The sequence below is a fragment of the Symphodus melops genome (assembly GCF_947650265.1).
Source record: "Symphodus melops genome assembly, chromosome: 11".
In the NCBI taxonomy this organism is placed as follows: Eukaryota; Metazoa; Chordata; class Actinopteri; order Labriformes; family Labridae; genus Symphodus; species Symphodus melops.
The window spans coordinates 14,223,983-14,243,308 of record NC_136701.1 but is presented as its reverse complement, the minus strand read 5'-3'; the positions used below and the strand labels follow the sequence as shown (position 1 = coordinate 14,243,308).

The 19,326-nt window shown below is 40.3% G+C and overlaps 1 protein-coding gene across 2 annotated transcripts; it reads left to right on the top strand.

Moving 5' to 3' along the window:
* The first annotated feature begins 766 nt into the window (after positions 1-766).
* On the top strand, positions 767-19,291 carry fgf13b (fibroblast growth factor 13b). Of its 2 annotated transcripts, none has more exons than XM_079356180.1 (5): positions 767-1,085; positions 10,952-11,062; positions 14,399-14,502; positions 15,711-15,909; positions 17,942-19,291. In XM_079356180.1, the coding sequence occupies exons 1-5, from the start codon at positions 1,043-1,045 to the stop codon at positions 18,079-18,081; spliced, it is 597 nt and encodes a 198-aa protein (XP_079212306.1). In that variant the 5' UTR covers positions 767-1,042; the 3' UTR covers positions 18,082-19,291. The 2 variants fall into 2 exon arrangements, with proteins under 2 accessions (XP_079212306.1, XP_079212305.1); XM_079356179.1 differs by lacking the exon at positions 767-1,085 and adding an exon at positions 9,452-10,426.
* Positions 19,292-19,326: the final 35 nt, after the last annotated feature.

Here is a 19,326-nt window from a genome sequence, read left to right as displayed (position 1 = left end):
GAAAATTTGAGAACGTTCGGAAGACAGAAAGGCTTCAAGGGCGACACAGAGCTGGCTAAACACTGAAGCTTCCATGTCTACAACATGGCAACCTGGGTGTCTAGGAAGGAGGGGGTGGGCCATAGCTCTCTCCATTGCTTTGGATTTGGATTGCAGTACCAATTTTAAACACTGTGTCTGAATTACATATTGGTCGTTACAGTATGGAAACAGTTGGCTCTATTAATTCTTCAGTAGGATCCATCGAAACAGACTAAATACATATATTATATCTAACAGACTAGGATAAGTAATTGAAAATCTTAATCTTATTTATTTAAACCTTTTTCAATGATCTGCTAACGTTTGAACACGGAGGTCTCATTTTTACATTTTCCTAAGCCACCATTCACATAATAAAACTGTCACAATAAAGGGTTGTGGGCTTTTTCTCATAATCAATCAACTTATAGTAAGACATGTTCCTGCTTATAAGCCAAGAGTTAAATATTAATAAAGAGTTGTTTTGGTCTTACTTTTCAAGAGGTTATGGCTTATATTAAAGTCAGTATAAATCAACGATGATCTTAACACTGCTAATTACACATCATAATAAACTGAATCATAACAGTAAATGCGATGCTGTTCATAAAAGGTTTGCAGGTCTAGTGATACGCTTAAAAGAACAAATGTGTCATACTGACACAGTGTTTATTAGCTAAATGTTTTTAGTTCATGTTTATTGCTTCGTGTGACACGTGCATAAAACCATTCTTTGTCTTTCAGTGCGCGCGTGTGGGGGGGAGTTTCTGCGCGTGCACATTTAAGAGCGCTCCTGCTCATAGTGGCATGTGGAGGCACAACGGGCTCTCATACAGGGACAGGCTGTGGAAAAAGAGGCTGAGAGAACAGAGGAAGGGACGGCGAGAGGGAGTGTGAGGACTGACGTGTGAAGAGGGGATAAAAACAAACCTGAGGAGGATGAAAAAGTAAAATCACGGTCCTTCATCTCTCTCAGAAACTTTGATTCAACCACCAGCAGCAGCAGCAGCAGCGGAGCTCCATGAGCGGAAAAACGAAAAGCAAAGAGGACCATGCCGCTAAAGGTGAGTGATGATACGAGCAAAGATCTAATGTCACGGTTTGCCATGTTGCCACCATAAAGGATCAACCTCTGCTTGGAATTTGCTGAGATCAGCATACTTGGCTTTAGAGCAGACTACAGGGCACACAAACTGTAGGCTACATGCGACAGCCCCGAGAATAATGTATAGGTAATGTTGAACAGTTGAACAAACTGAATGTCTTTGCAGTTACAACATTTCACTTTACATCCGCGTGTAAAAGAAGCATAGACCTTTATTATATTGTGCTAAAAGAAACCTCCAAAATGCCGATCTTGTTAAACACTGAATGAAGCTATTATTTCCCCAAAGATGAATTTGTGTACCAAGCATCTAATTTCAGCGTTTTAATACACACATTTTTTTTTCTATTCTCTCTGGGTTGCAATAAAATTGACGCGCGACACACCGCAATGGAAACTGGGAAACTCATTGCCATGGAGACAGAAAAGGGTGTTGCCCGCAAGCTCCCAGTGCGTGTGCATCATAATCTATGCATATGACCCGCACCCATTCATAAAAAGGCACAAAAAATACCACATCCATGGATTTTAATAACACCAAACAGAGGTGTAATAAGCATTAGTGACAGTAGAAATGTTTTTACAAACGCATGATAGAATGCTTGATGGTGGAAATCCATCTAACATTGGTTTTGCAGTAACACAATGAGTAAGAAAATGCACCCATGGGATAGTGTTGATGAATCCTTATGATTGTGGATGGCTAATTGAATAAAGTAGCCTCAATAGTATACCCCCCTGTAAAAAAATGTTTGTGTAATTCCACCTGAAATATCTTAATTTTCGATTCCGCTGGCTTTTTTTTAACCAATGATTTTAGATTTAGTTTATGTGGTAAAACATTTTATACGACCTCCACGTGAGTACATTTGAAGAGTGTATGTCTAGTAAATGTTACTCTCTGTATGTCTGCATGATAGACTGTAAAAAACGGTATTGGTCCCAAATGAGCTGAGTCAGCTAAACACACTTGAAGTCAGCAAAAACACACATCTCTTTACAACAAAGCTGATGGCAGGCTAATAATTACAAATCAGAAAACACTGTGAAAGCCCAATAATTAAATAATATAAAGACACAAAGCATTAGATACAGTAACACGAGAAAGGGTTTAACAAATAAGCCGGTTTCTCTGGCCTTCGTATTATTTATTTAAAAGTAGTCTACTCATTGATGGAGCGAATCAATTATCAGCCTCGAAAGATAGAAATCCTTTAAGGTCAAAATGAGTCCAAATAGAAAGAGAGAGTCAAAAGTACCTCTTCAAATGTTAGACAACAGTAAATAAACTACTGGATCAGTCAGATGTTTAACCTCAAACTAGTTTAAAGTTGGTAAGAAAACAAAGAAAGTGGCTTTGTGCTGTTCGGTAAGCACGTTATCAGGACGAACATTTGACAAACAAAGCAGTCAGTGTTTGCTCTTGACATTGTATTACATATTACATCAAAATATACTATCTAAAACCATGCAAATACATCGTGCTCGACTCTCACCTCAGTCACTTCCACTTGTCCATGTTTTCCAAACGCGACATCTTCTTCTTCATTAAAAAGGGTTCACCCCCCCCCCCAAAAAAAAGACTCATTACCGCCCCCTGTGGTTTGAGGCGAAGACATGTTTAGCCAAGTTAATTATTTGAACTTTGCCACCAAATATTTTGAACTTTGTTTTTCGCGTTAGAGATACACAACAGGTGACAAAGGAATTCAGAACAGCTAAATGTTTAATGCATTTGTCTGGTTTTCCCCTTTGATTGTGTGAATATATGTATGTATGTATGCATGTATGCATGTATGTATGTATGTATGTATGTATGTATGTATGTATGTATGTATGTATGTATGTATGTATGTATGTATGCATGTATGCATGCATGTATGTATGTATGTATGTATGTATGCATGTATGTATGTATGCATGCATGTATGCATGTATGCATGTATGTATGTATGCATGCATGCATGTATGTATGTATGTATGTATGTATGCATGTATGTATGCATGTATGCATGTATGCATGTATGTATGTATGTATGCGTGTATGTATGTATGTATGTATGTATGCATGTATGTATGTATGTATGTATGCGTGTATGTATGTATGTATGTATGCATGTATGTATGTATGTATGTATGTATGTATGTATGTATGTATGCATGTGTGTGTGTGTGTGTGTTTAGGTGTGTGTGTGTGTGTGTGTGTGTGCATATACATGTATAAATATTTATTTAACATATATTGTGTTTATATCTATGGTGATCAATCCCTATCTGGGCTGCAGAGTGCAATTTATTCCCTTAAGTTTACTTTCGGGTATATTATCAAGATTTTGCAGAGTCACATAAAACTGTACATCCTAAAAACTATCAATGAATGAACACTCGGTAAAGCAGACACTGTAAAATATAAATAGATAAAATAACTAGACATAGCTCGATAAATAATTTATTGGTCAGAGTTTACGCTGGAAAAAGATTCTAAGTTATAATGATTTACACTTTTTCTGCTACAAAATTGAATCAGTGGGTTGATACATAGCCTATACAGTTTATGGATGGATATAGCAATAGAGTGTTCACTTGACACTGGTGGCTGGACGCAAAATAGCAATAAACCTTATTTATTGTGACCTTAACTCATAAAGCACCTTTAAAGCATACAAACCACCTCTTCAAAACCAAGTCAATAAACAGGAAGGAGTGATTTATAGGATGATAAACCTACCTGACAGACAGAACATGCCATGTCGATGGATCCCAGCACAACATGCACTCATTTACTGCAAAACTACACAAATAAACTACTTTTATGAGACATGATATCGGCTATTAAAGTTTACACTGGTGACTCAACACATCTTAAGGGAGGCTGTTTTCAGTGTGTACAATAACAGAGAACCAAGTTTCCATTTTAGTTGAAGGAGACAACATTCAAAGAGAGCACAGAGATGACTCATTACCTAATCTATACATTGGTGCAACACATTGTTTAGATATTAGTATTTTGCTGAGCGTTTGTATTTTTTTGGATGACCTAAAATAGAATCACTCTCAAGACAAAGCGTGCATAAAAGGGGACACATATGTTGAGTTAAACAGATACTTTTTCAGTTACTTAAAGAAAAAAAGGAGACTGAAGAAGTATGTGATCTCACGGTTGTAAAAATGTGTCAAGTGTGTTTGACTTTTTGATTTAAATATATCCAGCAATGACAAACTTCCCCTTGACAGGAATTCGGGTGATATGTCACCTTGTAGTGTTCTGTATATAATAATGGTAGCAATAAGGATTAAGTTTGGGTAGAACAAGACCTCATTAACATCTTGTTCTTAAGGAGATTAGGTCTATAGATGGGGATTATAACTGTTGGTGTGTGTGTGTGTGTGTGGGGGGGGGGGGGGGGGGGGGGAAGTGATTCAGTATAGAGACATTATTCTTTATGAACCCTGATTTTTATACAAAACATTATAAAGTTGATTTCCTTCTTTAATGTATCACACGAAGAGATAGGAGCCCGTTTATATCAAGAAAAACATACAACCACCCAATAGATCTAGATCTCTAGATATAGTGTGTAGGTCCATAATGAAATCTTAAAAACATTCAACATTCTGGTTAAGTTGCACACGTATTTAAATCATGTGCAAAAAAAAAAAAAAGACTGAGGATTCCTTGAATAGCCGAGAAACATACTTAGCAATTATCACCAGCGCTCTCTTTTTATTTGCTAGCTGATAATTTGGCGCCATCTAGTGGCGAATTATTTGAATCACTGGTAGTGAATGACAGCTGATGATATCCAAAATGCTCCATTGATTAGCCGTTGGCTGTCTGCCCAGGCTATTGGCCTGGAAGCCGTTGCCAAACTCTACCTGCTGCCATCTTTGAGGTCTGCTATTTCAAGCCAAAGCTACAAAGCTATTTTAGAGGGCCCTTTGTGTTTGTTCATGACACTGCAGTCGATCTGAAACAAAAAGATAACCAAAAGAAGGAAAGAAAAACAAACACAGGAAAACCGTGTCCAACAATCTGCTTGATCTAATCGAGTTGTTTCCTGATCACAGGAAGCAATAATACAATAATTATGACGATGCTATGTGCAGAAATAATGATAAGATTGTTTCCCTGAAAATATTGTTTTGCAGCCTCACAGAAATATACAAAGCACATTTATTTCAAAGATAACTTAGACACAGCTTTTTCTAAAGAATTCACTTTTCAAATTGCTGAGTGTACATGTTCTGCTACAACATCCTGCTTTATTGCCATCTGCAAACTTTTACAGCATCCTGCCCTGCTGTATATACTGTAGACTCTAGGCTATCTGTAACAATATCTTTATCATCTCTGGATGCTGTTGTGTTTGGCTGGCTGCTTCACAGGAAGCACAACAACGTAATGGGCTAATGATAGACGGTTATGTGTGGCTATGTAGAGACTGTGTGTAATCCTGGACCAGCAGCGTTTGTCTGAGTGTGGTTACTAAATAATGTGCTTCAATTGTGAGAATTGATGATAGCCTATAACCGCAGAGAGATAGGCTATAGTGTAAAGCTATGAGGTGAGCGTTTTTATATGTTTGGAAGCTGTGTAAGTTTGTCTCTCTACTGAACATAATTTATAAATCTATGATTTTAAGGTGAGGTTTTTTTTTTTTTTTTTTGGGGGGGGGGGGGGGGGAAAGAGCGTTATCATGCAAATAGAATCAACTGCAGCTGTATAGCGTTGTAGCTTTTTAAATCCTCTCAAAATGGAAACAGGAGTCAGGCTATATTCTGTTTAATTCAGTTTCAGTTCTTATAGGCCCAATCACTCTGTCAATTTGACTAAGGATTGATGCATCACAAAGGCAGAAAAGATATCTTGATCATAACAATGCCCAGCATGTTACAGCTTTTACAGTTTGGTTTTGTAAGAGCAACTTTTTTTGATGAATATTTTCTGTTTTCATTTAAAGAAAAATCTGAAAATTCCCATCTACAACTCCTCAGCATTGAAGCCTGCAACAAGTTAAATCATACACATAAAAAAAAGATAACAATGGCTTTATTTTATCTGCAATGAAGAACTTTGGCTTTGTATTTTTTTTGTATCATGATGGAGGGAACTTTGTTAAAGTGAGGGGCAGTTGGGAGGCCAATAGAAAGTCCTCATTGTATGTCAATATAAGATGTTGAAATGTGTGTTTCCGGACAGGTCTGTTGTAGTGGTATGTCACAGTTCTGTTAACACACACATACACACGCGCGTACTATTCCTCCTGGATTGCTTCTTGGACTTGGGACCGGCCTGTTGGCTCCCTCCTTCTCTTGTTGTGCCAGATCAGCGGGGCCTTGAGATGAATCATTAATGACCGCTTCCGAAGGCCTAATGGCCTCTAATGTTCTGTAATGATCTCAAGTCAAACGCCATGTGCGCGGCCTTAATGGATCCAATACCATAGAGAATTGTCTCTACTTTGAACTTCAGTAATTCCTCCTCTTTTCGTCGGGTAGCGTACAACAGGAAGTGCGAAAAAGTCGCGAGCACAAAGCTCCGGACCTCCACGGGCGCAGCATGACTTTCCCTCTCCGACGATCCACCTCAGGTATGTCCGAGGGGAGCGATTCAGTGATCCATGTTAATCCGGGATTTTGTTCTTCTGTAAAAAAAAAAATCTTTGCGGAAGTTATTGAACTTTTAGTGCGACTCTGTGCTTTGGGAGTATGCTGCTGCAAGAACGGTGTACCTGGTCAACACGCTGTATTTTACTCCAAAGGGATCTTCTGTAGTCCATGATAAGGTGTTTTGCATGTGTTTTAGATAAAGAGGAGACTTAAAAATTAACTCAAAATATGTTATGATCTTTTATGTCTTTATGCAATTCACTTAAAGTCAGTTAATTTCTGTTTTAAACGTGTGGGCAGTTTGAAGCGCTGTCCATGGTGCTGAAAGCAGCACCGGGCGCGCCCTTGTGCTGCACACGATGAAACGGAAAATAGATTAAATAACGTCTAATAGACGTATAGTCACTTTAAAAGATGATGCGCTTTGGTGTCTCATAATATTCTTATTTATTATTGGCATCTTGCAAAAACAAAATCTTAAAGTGATCTTGAAGGGCATATTTCACAAGGCAACTTTGAAATCATTTCTGAACTAAAGATTAAAAAAAAAAAAAAAAAAACACAATAGCAATATTTTGGAAGCACTGTTTAAATAATTTACACCAAACCTGCCGAGCACCTGTAACAAAGCTTTTTGCGCGTTCTTTCAAGCTTCATGTTGACCCTCAAGGCGAGTTGTAATATTTTCTCCTCTAAAAAAACAAGACTAACCGTTTAACGTGTATTTCTGTGCAGCTTTCCATGGCTAACACTTTCTAAAAGTCTCAGTGGTTTTCCGCAAAGTGTGTAACTGATGTAATTACAGAAGAGTGGTTGCGCGCGCGCGCGCACACACACACACACACACACACACACACACACACACACACACACAGTGTAAGGACTCTTTGCGGGTGTCTGTGGTAAATAGACTCTATTTTTCTGCGTCAGGATTACCTCTCACCTCCAAGTTTTTTTCTTGACATGTCACTGCCTGTAGGGGGCGCAAGAGCTCCAAACAATCATTGAAGTTTTTACCCACTGGGTCCAACAGCTTAAATGCTTATCATTGCCATAACTTCAAAATTCTTACAGGGGTATGTTATAGTTGTTGACACAAAAATAATTTAAAGTGTTTTTTCAGTAGCGTTGTTTTTCAATCTTGGAAGTATACTAGTTTTTTGTGCCTTTGTTCTGGTTCATCATTCCATTTTGTTATTGGTTTCCTTTTTTTGTATACATTTGAATTTTAGTTGATTGCAAATTTACAGCAAAGGAAATTAAGAATTTGCAGTTCTATATGGTATGTTTTCCCTGCAGCTTGTATAATGAAATTGTGTTTCCTTATCTGTGTGTTGGCTTGTGCTTTTAGGGACATGTGGTTAGCTTTTAAAAGGATGTCATAAATGAATGATGAAGGAAAGGGCTTAGCTTTCATGCATTTCATTACAGTGGTTTTAACACGTTTGCTCACATATTTGGATGTTTCAGATGACATCATGGATTAGTTATGGAATCCTTTATGGCTGAAGTATCCCTGCAGTTTCATAGCTTGCAGGTTGAGCTTCACATTCACACAAAAACTACATTTACCAGCTCATTTAAATGGGGCTTACCTACTCATAAGGCTCCTCAGCTCCTTCATGCCAAACGATTCCGACTCAGTGACCAAGTTCTGAACCCAGCTTCTGTCCACAGTTCATCACTTTCCCCTCCAACCACTGCTTTATCTCCACAGTGGGCTGCAGCACACTGAGTTCACCTCCGCCTCAGTTGCCTAATTTACTGCTGAAGACATCCTCCTTCATCTTTAGCCATCGATTTTCTCTCACTTTTCCCACAGTGGAACAGCATGCATCGGCTGCGCCTGCTGCTGGGCGCCAGGTGCTCACAGGTCGACCTCTGCTGCGAGTCTTCATCCACCTCCTTGTCCTCCTCCTAATGCAGAACCATTTGGAGTTGCAGTTGCCATGCGCCAGTGTAGCTGTCTTTCTCTGACAGCTGTGCAGCTGTCTGCTGTGGGGGCTGCCTGTGGCCAGAAGACATGCATGCATGTGTGAGTGTGTGTGTCTGCCTTGACTGCTATGTGAACATTGAGAAAATGTCACAACTCATCCACGCTGAAGTGCTGCTCGGTTTTTCACCTTCTCCTCTCTTGCTGCAGCTTGTCAGCAGGAGTAAACCTCTGCACCAAAATAAGAGAAGAGCCCCTCCTTTCTCCCTCCCTCTCTATTTTCAATTTCTCTCTCTCTCTCACACCCCCCCAACTCTCTCATTACTCAATTTCTCTCTCTTTATTTCTTATTTTCCCATAATTTTTATTGAAGCTTCTTTTATCTCTATCACCATTATTCTTTCTATCTCTACGCAATCCTTTTTTCTCTCCCTCCTGTCCTCTTGCTCATTTGCCTCTTTTAGATTTGTACCTCCCCTCTTTCATCCATCATTCTATTTTTCTAATCTATTTGTAGGCTGTATATTCTCAAGCTCTCTCTATCACACTCACATACACAACTCACTCAATATCTCATTTTCTTTCTCCGGCCCCCACCCCCTCTTTCCATTATTTTTCCTCTCATTCATTCACCTGTCTGTCTCCTAGCTCCCTCTTTTTTTCTGACAGTTTTTTTTCCATTCACTCCTCCTCCTACATCCCTCTCCATCCCTCCACCCCCTCCCCCCTCCCCTCCAATCAATCTCCCTGCCTATCACACATCATTGTATGATTAAACATGTAAATATCATGCCACGTGGGGCTCGGGGTTACAGGTGCCCTATGCGAAAGAATAAGCAAAAATTCCCCTCTTTAACACCCCAACACACATACCAACAGAAGCTCCCCCCCCCTCTCTCTCTCTCTTCGTTCTCCTCGGGGCGGGCAGGGAGGGCTGCAGCAGTTTTATGAACGGCACGGCTGCATCATGATCCTTCTCCTCTCTCTGAACCGGCTCCGAGCTGTTTCATTGACAAACATTCCGGTTGCTGCATTTGTGTCACGGAGCGCGTCGAACTACGGAGCAGTACCGGGGGAGCGGCGCAGAGCGGCAGCAGCTGCAGTGAGCAGCAACAACAAGCTCCAGTGTCGTTCAAACCAACGTCCGTAAGCTGTTGATTCGCCTCTTGGACCCGGGACTAGATCCTTCTGCAGCCAGCTCCCCTCTTCCGGGACAGCCCGAAGAATCACCTGAGGGGGGAAGCAGACAGCTTTGCAACTCAGAACCCTTTTTTTGGGGGGATATGAGGCGGTGTCGTTAAGGCTCGCAGTTTGGCACATTACTGGATTTGTTTAACGACTTCCTTGAAGCGCATGGACGCACTGATGATGGATGATTGTGGCCGGATTTTAAAATCACGGATATCTGTGAGACTGCAGCGTCCGGTGTGTGATGCGAACTGAGCTGTGGGTGGCGTAGACTTTCCCGCTACCCCGTAACGCCTTATCCGCGACCCCCACTTACTCTTCAACCGGGGCGCACAGCCTTGTTTCGCTCCACCGTGGGAACATGTCCCGGGCAGCGGCGATAGCCAGCTCCCTGATCCGCCAGAAGCGGCAGGCGAGGGAGCGCGAGAAGGCAAACGCGTGCCGCGGCGGCGGCGGCGGCAGCCCGAGCAACAGCAAAGGCACCAACGAGAAGCCGAGCAAGCTGAACGTCTTCTCGCGTGTTAAATTGTTTGGATCAAGGAAGAAACGGAAGAGAAGGCGACCACCAGGTCCGAGAGTGAGGGGAGAGATGGGCTTTAACCCCCACCCAATCATCATCACCACAACCACCAGCAGCAGTACCATCACCATCACCTCCGCCGACCAACACCATTTTATCCCATTATTCAGGCTTCTCCTTCATCACTTCATTGACACTCTCCTGTTGCATGAAGCCACAAGCATCACACGTAAACAACTTTTTAGAGGTCCATTGCAGAGTAGCATGTGTGTGTAGCTGATAAAAATTTTGGATAATAGAGATCCTTACTTCGGTATATTCATGAGCTCATATTATGCTACATATCTTACATAAGGTAAGATGGGACTTAGGTGTGGGCCACAGTGTACAGTGTACACTGTTAAGGGTTCAGGGATCGATCCCAGGCCCAGAAGGCCCTGTGATGGAAACATAAACAGCTTCTCTTCTGACACTTCCAGCTTCTTGCAGACTGCTGGTTTTGGTTCATATGATCACATGACCGTTTTAAGGAATGCATGCAGTCAATGTTTCCCATCTCCTCTCCTCTTCTCAGAGCCCCAGTTGAAGGGCATTGTGACCAGGCTCTCCAGTCGACAGGGCTTCCAGCTGCAGATGCAGCCTGACGGCACCATTGATGGAACCAAGGATGAAGATAGCACATATGGTAAGTCCAACTCTTTACCTATGATAATGATGGCAATCAAAAGGTTTCCATTACACAGGTTTAATTTTTTTTCTTTTACCCGAACAACAGTTTAAAACCTACAGATTAAGCATTTAATAAATATGTTGCGAAACAGGCATCGAATCTCCCATTTTAGCCTCAGGAACCAGCAAATGTTTGATATTTCTGGTACAGAAAATAACTTTGACCATGGAAGACACATTTCTGTCAATAAACACAGGTTAACTAGTGTTATAAACAACTTTAGAGAACTAAACTTATTAGAAATGGAAAGAGAAATGTGTATTGTGCCAATGAAACTATTTAAATAGCATGCCTTATACTATGCATTAATTTCTGGTATAAAAAAAGTAGATAAATACATGAGGGAAAGCCAAGAGGTTTGACACCTATAAATGTAGATTAGTGACTGACACAAACCTTTCTTTTGATTCTAATATTACTCTGAGCTACAGCAGAGTATTTCAACATGTTGAAAGCGCGATATCTAGCAAGGTGTGATTTAGTTTAATTCCCATTTGCCCATTTTGCAGTTCTCATCCAAAACCAATTCAAATCCAATTTTGTGATAAGCTTCACCCTGTGGACATCTGTCTGATGTGGAGGTTTCACTCAGACATTCACTTGACAACATGTCAAGTGTTCATTTAATTAGTAAACAGGTGCCGGTTTCCCTCCAAAGGTCAGATGGCAATCTATCTGTGTTAAATGTTTCCTTGTTAAAGAAATCAATAAAGGATACATTCTCAGGTTCAAATGTGTGACCTAATGAAAGACACCAGGTTGAAGTGAACCAGTGAAGATAATACATTTCTCTTGCCATATCTAATTCTTTTTTCTCTCACACACAAAAAAAAATGCACAGGCTACAATGTGTGATGGATACGGCTAATTCACTTCTGCTGTCGTGGTTCAGACGACGATCACTCTCCTTCGAGTGAACAGTTGGCGTTTTCTGCTTCACACATTAATCTCTGCCACTTCTTAGGCCACCAACTGTTGTGTGAAAACAGATAAAAAAGCAGCGCTAAAGAATGTGTGCTCTTTAATTAGATGGTTACATTGTGTATACATCATGTAAAGGCCCACCAACATAAAACCAGACGATCATAACTGGATTTAAATAGTAATCCATGTAATCCAGTATCCATTTAACCAGTCATTATAAAAAAAAAAACATGGTGCCTAAATTGATATAATTAAACAAGGCACTGAGTCATCAAACTGTCTGAAATAATTACGCCTCTGCTGCAGAGCTTTTACTGTGAAACGTATCAATCATTTCATTGCTTGTGCTCACTGAATGCAAACCACAGTGGAAAATAAAAAATATGATCATAGCATGAATGCTATGATGTCATCTTTGGATGCACACAAAAACGTGTATCTTTAAAAGCACTCTAGAGCCTTTATCACATCCCTGGAAAATCCTTTGAATTAGACAATTTTTCAGGTTCTGATTTGTAGAATTTAAAAAAAGGTCAATATTTTTCCGTCAGTTGTTGAAGACCGTCCACACATGCATTGCTCTTCTGAAAAAGTCCCCATATTTTTTGGGTGGGGTAAAAATTGTTATTGGATGAAAGTGTTCCCCCTGATTTTCTCATCATTTTCAAGATGTTTTTCTTGCCAACCCCCCAGTAAAATATGGTAAAAAATGATGTGTAGATGCAACAGGTTCTGTAATATTCAGAAAAAATCTCTGCAAGTGAGCAGTTTTTTATATTAAAGCTGCTTCATAGTATTCATACTATTTCATGCTCACCAGTACCAGTTTTGACATGCTTTGTTTATACTGTCAATAGAGAGTATGCACATGACGTCATAGTAGACGAGAGTCGCTGCAATAACAGCCAGTGACTGGCAGGAAGTAGGGATAAGTAGGGAGTGAGCCGTAAAGGGCTTTGATTACTGATCTTTTCAGTAAAGTTACGTTGATTAATTTACAGGAACATGCAGGGACTGTAGTAGATATTATATACAGTGTACATTGCATCGTGAAGCCTTCATGCATTCAGATATTCTCGAATATAACCTGAGCTCAGTCCTGTCTACCTCCCCTTGTTTTTACCTGAGTTTAAAAATCAGTGGATGATACAGTAATATGATGGTGACTCAGCATCTAAGGACAACAGATTACAGACTTCTTTTAAAAATATATTTAAAAAAAGTAGACATGCATGCATGTGTGCATAGATGTCCCCCACATACACACAAATACTTTCACATATTATATTGTGAGGGATATATGTGAAAGGTCAATTTAGGAAAATGTCGCATGAAGGCTGTGCTCAAAATTTCAATGCATTTTCAGGACTGTATGTGTAGAAAGGGTCTTATATTGTGTTTTTGGCTTGTGTTTTCCACCTCTTTAGCTCTCTACACTCACTGACAGTTTTGCAGCCCACTCAAACAGGATTTGCTTTCTACAAACAGACACCAGAAGGCCTTCATACCAACATTTTGTCCCTTGTTTGCAAATTCTGCATTCATATGCAGATATCTGTTTACAGAGGCCATATTCACTGTAATCTAAGAGTTTAAAGCCCGAACAGCTTTAACACTGTTTCACTAGATCACCGTATGTCTCTGAGTTGTGCTGCAAAATGACAAACTGACGTCCTTCAAGCATCTTGAAGCTACAGTGTCAATAAGCCTGAATATGTTAGCGGCACTGTACTTGCTCTTTATTTTTGATTATGTCGCGCCATATCAGAACAAACTGGACTTTACCCTTTGTGATGTTGTTTAAAGAGACCCGTCTTTGTTCCCATTCTGAAAAGACGAGTTGATTGATCATAAAGTAGGACAAATATCCAAAAGTGTTTTTTCGCATTGCTTGAGTAAGTTGTCAAGCAAAATGTCAAACTCAATTTCCCTTATTTTCCTCATAAATGTAATTATTTGGATTTGTCAAGTCGTGATGGGCATTCTCAAGTTAATAGAACAAATAGCGACAGATAAGTTTATAGTGTAAAGAAAGATGATAGCACAGCTGCAGCTCTGCCTCTTGGCTCTTCTGTTGATATTTTTCCTTCTTCTGCCAAGTGTATACATAAACCTGGTTTTCCTGCATGCCTGATGAATGTTCTTATCTTTTTAATCCAAGACATATTACCAGTCTCTATATCACTCGTGTTATTCTGTAGCCTCGGTCCCTTAGATATCTTGTGATAAAGCGTCCCTGAGGCGAAATGATGGTGTCAACAAACCAGATGCTACATTGATATTGATGAGGAGTTTTTCTCTCTCTTTTTCCCTCTGGCTTGTTTGTTTGCTGTGTGTGTATTGTGTGTATTGTGTGTGTATGTGTAGCCGTGTTCAACCTGATCCCAGTGGGGCTCCGCGTGGTGGCCATCCAGGGCGTCCAGACCAAACTGTATCTGGCGATGAACAACGAAGGCTTTCTCTACACCTCTGTAGGTCACACACCATCATGGCCGTCAGTATCATCTTCATCATTAGGAATGCATAGAGACTAAAACCTGGTCTTTGAGTCGGGTTGAGTAATGAAGCAGCCTCTATCAGTGTGACCACTCTCATTATCCTCCTATCATCGTATCAATACTTGAACCGCAGAGCCGCGTCGTGAGTCAGCTGCCACTGGCTCTTATAATCTTTTGTCTGAGCCTCCCTCATCTGCCCGCTGATACTGTGGCCTCGCAGGATTGATTTCACATCACCCTCAAGCCTCCTTTTGTTTATCTCCATTCACATAGTATTTGATAGAAAGATCACTTTGTGTCCTTTTGCAAAAACAGCTCCTTGAAATTTGCCTTTATGCTTTTTTCTTTTGGCTAGATTTACAAATGCATCCCCGCTGTGCATATATCTTCTCAGGCCGGTCAGAAGGCGTTGTTGGCTGCAGTAAGCTGTATTAAGTGCTTCACTTTAGCTCCTGAGCGGTGGTGGTGGGTGGTGTAGAAGCAATAACAAAAGAGAATCAACAAAAATAACTCTTGGAGCAATCTAAACCAGCATGTAAGGCGAAAAGATGAAAACTAAAAAAGAGGAAATAGAAAAATGACACACAGCTCCATGTAATAACAACCAGGCACGTAAACAATAACCTGACCCGTCATGTCCACTCCTGCACAGTTGGATTAACTTGCTTCAGTCAAAACACTTGATTTAACTTGTTTTTGATCTTCACATCTGATATTTAATAGTACTGTACATACAACGTGCATCAATCATACAAAAAAAAAAACGTAATTAAAATGTCTACAGGATAAATGGATGATGTCGAAAAAAAGTATTTTTTCTGTATCTTTCTGGGCACCATCCTTCTCTCACTGGGCTGGTTGGTATTCAAGGGAGTAGCCGGTTGCCATGGAGATGCAGGAATAAGGAAATGCAAATGTCAGCTGTCCTAAGTTGGTGCAGTTTGTTCTCTGAGACTATAGCCTGGCCGAGATAATGATCTAAAGAGATGGATGTATATATACTGGTGGAAGAATGATTAAAAAAACATTTTGATGGAGTTTATATTATAAAACTCAAACCCTTTTTTTCTACTTCTCCTTTGCAGCTAACCCTCTCTCCTCTTTATATCTACTAACTAGATTACCTTCATGTCACCTGTCTTTCCAGGTTTGTTCTTAAATGTGTCATGTTGTCTCCTCAGGAACACTTTACCCCAGAGTGTAAGTTCAAGGAGTCAGTGTTTGAGAACTACTACGTCACCTACTCCTCCATGCTGTACCGGCAGCAGGCTTCAGGTCGGGCCTGGTACCTCGGACTCAACAAGGATGGCGGGATCATGAAGGGGAACCACGTCAAGAAGAACAAAGCAGCAGCACACTTTATACCCAAACCACTCAAAGGTAAGACTACAAAGGAGATGAAACACTTAAGCACTGTGCAGTACAACACAGACTGAGACAAACTAAAGTTAGGAGTGAAATGATACACAACAATTTAGAAATGTAAAAGTTAAACAACAGAGTCAGAGATCATCTTTCTGCATGCAACATGCATTTCTGTACCTCGTCAAAACATGACAACTGTGAAAAAAAAGGCATATTTATAGGGGATTTTTGATGCTTCATGACTTGTGTCAATTTAAGGCAAACATCCTCAGTTACTGTTTGAAAAAGTGAGCATTGAAAACTGTTGCGCTCTATCAGGACTGGAGGACATTTGATTGACAATGGCATCTCCCTGGCATCATGACAATAAAAACATCACAGTTATCAGACTGCCTGGCTCTGAATGATAAAATGCATTACCCCACATTTATCCAATAGAGCCGGATCAGACTGAAAAAGCACTGATTCTGCCATCTCTTACATGATCAACCAAAATTCTGTCTCATTACATTTGTATAAAATCTTCTCACTGATAGCTTTGGGAGCTGTGAAGTGCGTCAATGCCTAAAACGCGTTGTTTGTGCTCAAGATTAAGTGTTACATTTCAATCATATTGAATAAGTAACAGTATTACTCATGTTCTTGTGGCAGTACTGTGCAGTTTACTTTGAGCTCACCCAAAACTCAGACTATCAAGTGTTAAGAATCTCAGAGTATTATCAAAATGTTCTGCTTGGAAGAACATCAACTGCCTACACAGTTTGTGAATATTTAATATTATATTATGTGATTTATCCACAGGAGACCTTGCTTGTATATCCGTTTGTGAGTACATGAGTAAAAGGATTTTAGAAATAGAGTAATAAGGAAAAGACCTGAAAAAACAAGACATTGAAACATTACATTGCTTTTGATTAATATTCAAAAATTCATAATGACTACATTAATGCTACAGGCAGCAGATCACTATGAAAAGGCTCTAAAAACCTGCTGTATGCTGCCTGCTCGAAACCAAAAAGCAGACAGCACGATAGTAAGAGAGCTGGCGAACTCAGTGTAGCATTTAGCATCTAAACAGCCAGATATTTCCCTAAGGAGATAGTAGGCACACAAACAGAGCCAAAGAGAGCAATTATTGGATTAAGATTCATCAGATGGACACAAAGAGGACTGCAAATGAATTCAACTCGTGCCCCAAACCTGCTGTTTGTGTAATTGGACTGTTTTTTAAAGGTTCCATCTCAAAGGAGCAGTCAATAAGATTTATGGATAAATAAATGTGTTGATGAATTCAGCATTCTATGATTTGTTTTCATTTGTATGTAAGCACCTACAAATATTAATAGTTTAGGTTTTGTTGCTTTGGATCAGTGGTTCTTAATTGGTCTAGCCTCAGGACCCACTATCACCTCCTCAACGTGAAATAAGGACACATTAAGATTTCTTTGATGAAAACTAGTGCAGATGGAACACACTGTGACAGAGCAGAGAGACAGAACATGTTTTGAAAGCATAGACTTTTGCAACAAAAAATAAATAAATTCAGGCAAACATTGGCGACCTTCTGAAAATTACTCTGCTATCCACTTTTTTGTCCCGACCCACCAGATCAGAACCACTGCTTTAGAAAGAGGTCCTTTCATCAACTGGGTCCTCCTCTACTTTTGATGCCTTGTTGACCTGCCATGTTTCTACAGTAGCCCATAATAGACAAACAAGAACAGACACTAGAGAGGACCAGTCATGATTTTGGAAGTTTCACACCATCTAGTTTCTCGTATCAGCTTGAGTCCATGTCCCTGCTAGAGGCCCCTAAGATCATCACTAGTCCTTGACAAAACTTGATAAAAATAATTGTTCCTTTGCTGATTGCTCCCTATGCCTCTAAAAGCCAAACTTGGGTAATTAAGGGTTAAGTACAAAAAGGAGTCTTTTGCTTTTTTCAGAAATAACAGTTTGTTAAGTGTTGTTTATTTATTCCTGTCAGTTGAAAAAAATCTAACGTTTGTGTGTGTGTGTGTGTGTGTGTGTGTGTCTGTGTACGCAGTGGCCATGTATAGGGAGCCATCTCTCCATGACCTGACAGAACTCTCAAGGTCAGGCAGTGGCACACCAACCAAGAGCCGCAGCGCGTCGGCTATACTTAACGGAGGAGGGAAATCGCCCAGTACCAATGACTTATCCTAGCCCCTAACAATTCACACGCACACTCACACATACACCTACACACACACACACACACACACACACACACTTACAGATCTCAGGCCGACATGCCCACACATCAGGCTGGTGAGGGGCAAGAGGAGGAGGAGGAAGCGAGGACAGGAATGTGTTCTTCCACTTCACGGAGCCCACTGTGACTGACTACGATGTAAATAAATCAAGGACAATCAATCGACCTGGCACTGCCGCTCTGGTCTGCAGAGGGACAGGACCTGCAGAACTCTTCCCTCGACTCCTCTTCCTGCTGTATAATAACCAGAGAGAACAAGGGAGCAAGGTCTTACAAAAAAAGCGTGATAGATAGAGTCAGTCAGTCACATAGTGCGATAATAAGACTGTTACAGAGAACCAAAGAGTACAAGTATTAACTAAGTTACTGCTGTGAAAAGGCATGAGAGATAGACAGCGACAAAGGAAGGAAAGGAGTCTTTATCTAATCTACCGTATGCTATGTTTACACAGAGCTCATGGGGTTAAGTCATAATTTTTAAAAATGACAAACGTATCCTTGTACACTTATAAGGACTGATCATTTGTTTGCATGCAGGTGCGCCTGTGTGAGAGCGTGCGTGTGTTGTGTGTGTGTGTGGGCAAACCAGAGCGAGTGTGCGCGCACGCATGTGTCTGGGTCGGGGGGGGGGGATTTTACCTTTTTAAGATCTGTTGTATATCACCACCTGAGGGCTTTAGCAGGTATAAAAAAGGTTTACTGTATATGCTTCCATGCTTACTTCTTACAAGCAATGCTGTTTTTTCCCCTTTCCGTTGGTTGTTGTTGTCCCTTGCTGTTTGTTTGTTTGTTGTTGCATGGAAGCTTGTGGACCTCTGCTCAGTAGCAGCATGCCGAGGGTCCTTTTTTTTTTTTTTTTCTGGTCATACGTGTTCCTGACCAAAAGAGAACACTAGTGAGCCAACAGTGTCGTACCAGAACACTAGTGAACATATGAAACTGCGAGAGGAGTGGGAACACTGCTGGACCAATAGTATTGCACCAGAACATGAGTGGACCAATGTTGTTGGACCAGAACCAGAACCATTTTAACCAATGTGAGCACAGATTTACTTAATATTTTGGTTCCTACTGTGGACAAACTAGAAATGCACTAAATAAACTATTTCTAAATAAATTAGCCGGTCTTTGACTTGTTTTGTTTATTGTCTTCATTTTCACTGTCTGAAATACGTTGTATTAAAATGAAATGTATT

Coding starts and splice junctions, on each gene's coding strand:
- fgf13b (XM_079356179.1), top strand. CDS start 10,219: ATGTCCCGGGCAGCGGCGATAGCCAGCTCCCTGATCCGCCAGAAGCGG. Junction 10,427..10,951: donor GAAGAGAAGGCGACCACCAG/GTCCGAGAGTGA, acceptor TCCTCTTCTCAG/AGCCCCAGTTGAAGGGCATT. Junction 11,063..14,398: donor GGATGAAGATAGCACATATG/GTAAGTCCAACT, acceptor GTGTATGTGTAG/CCGTGTTCAACCTGATCCCA.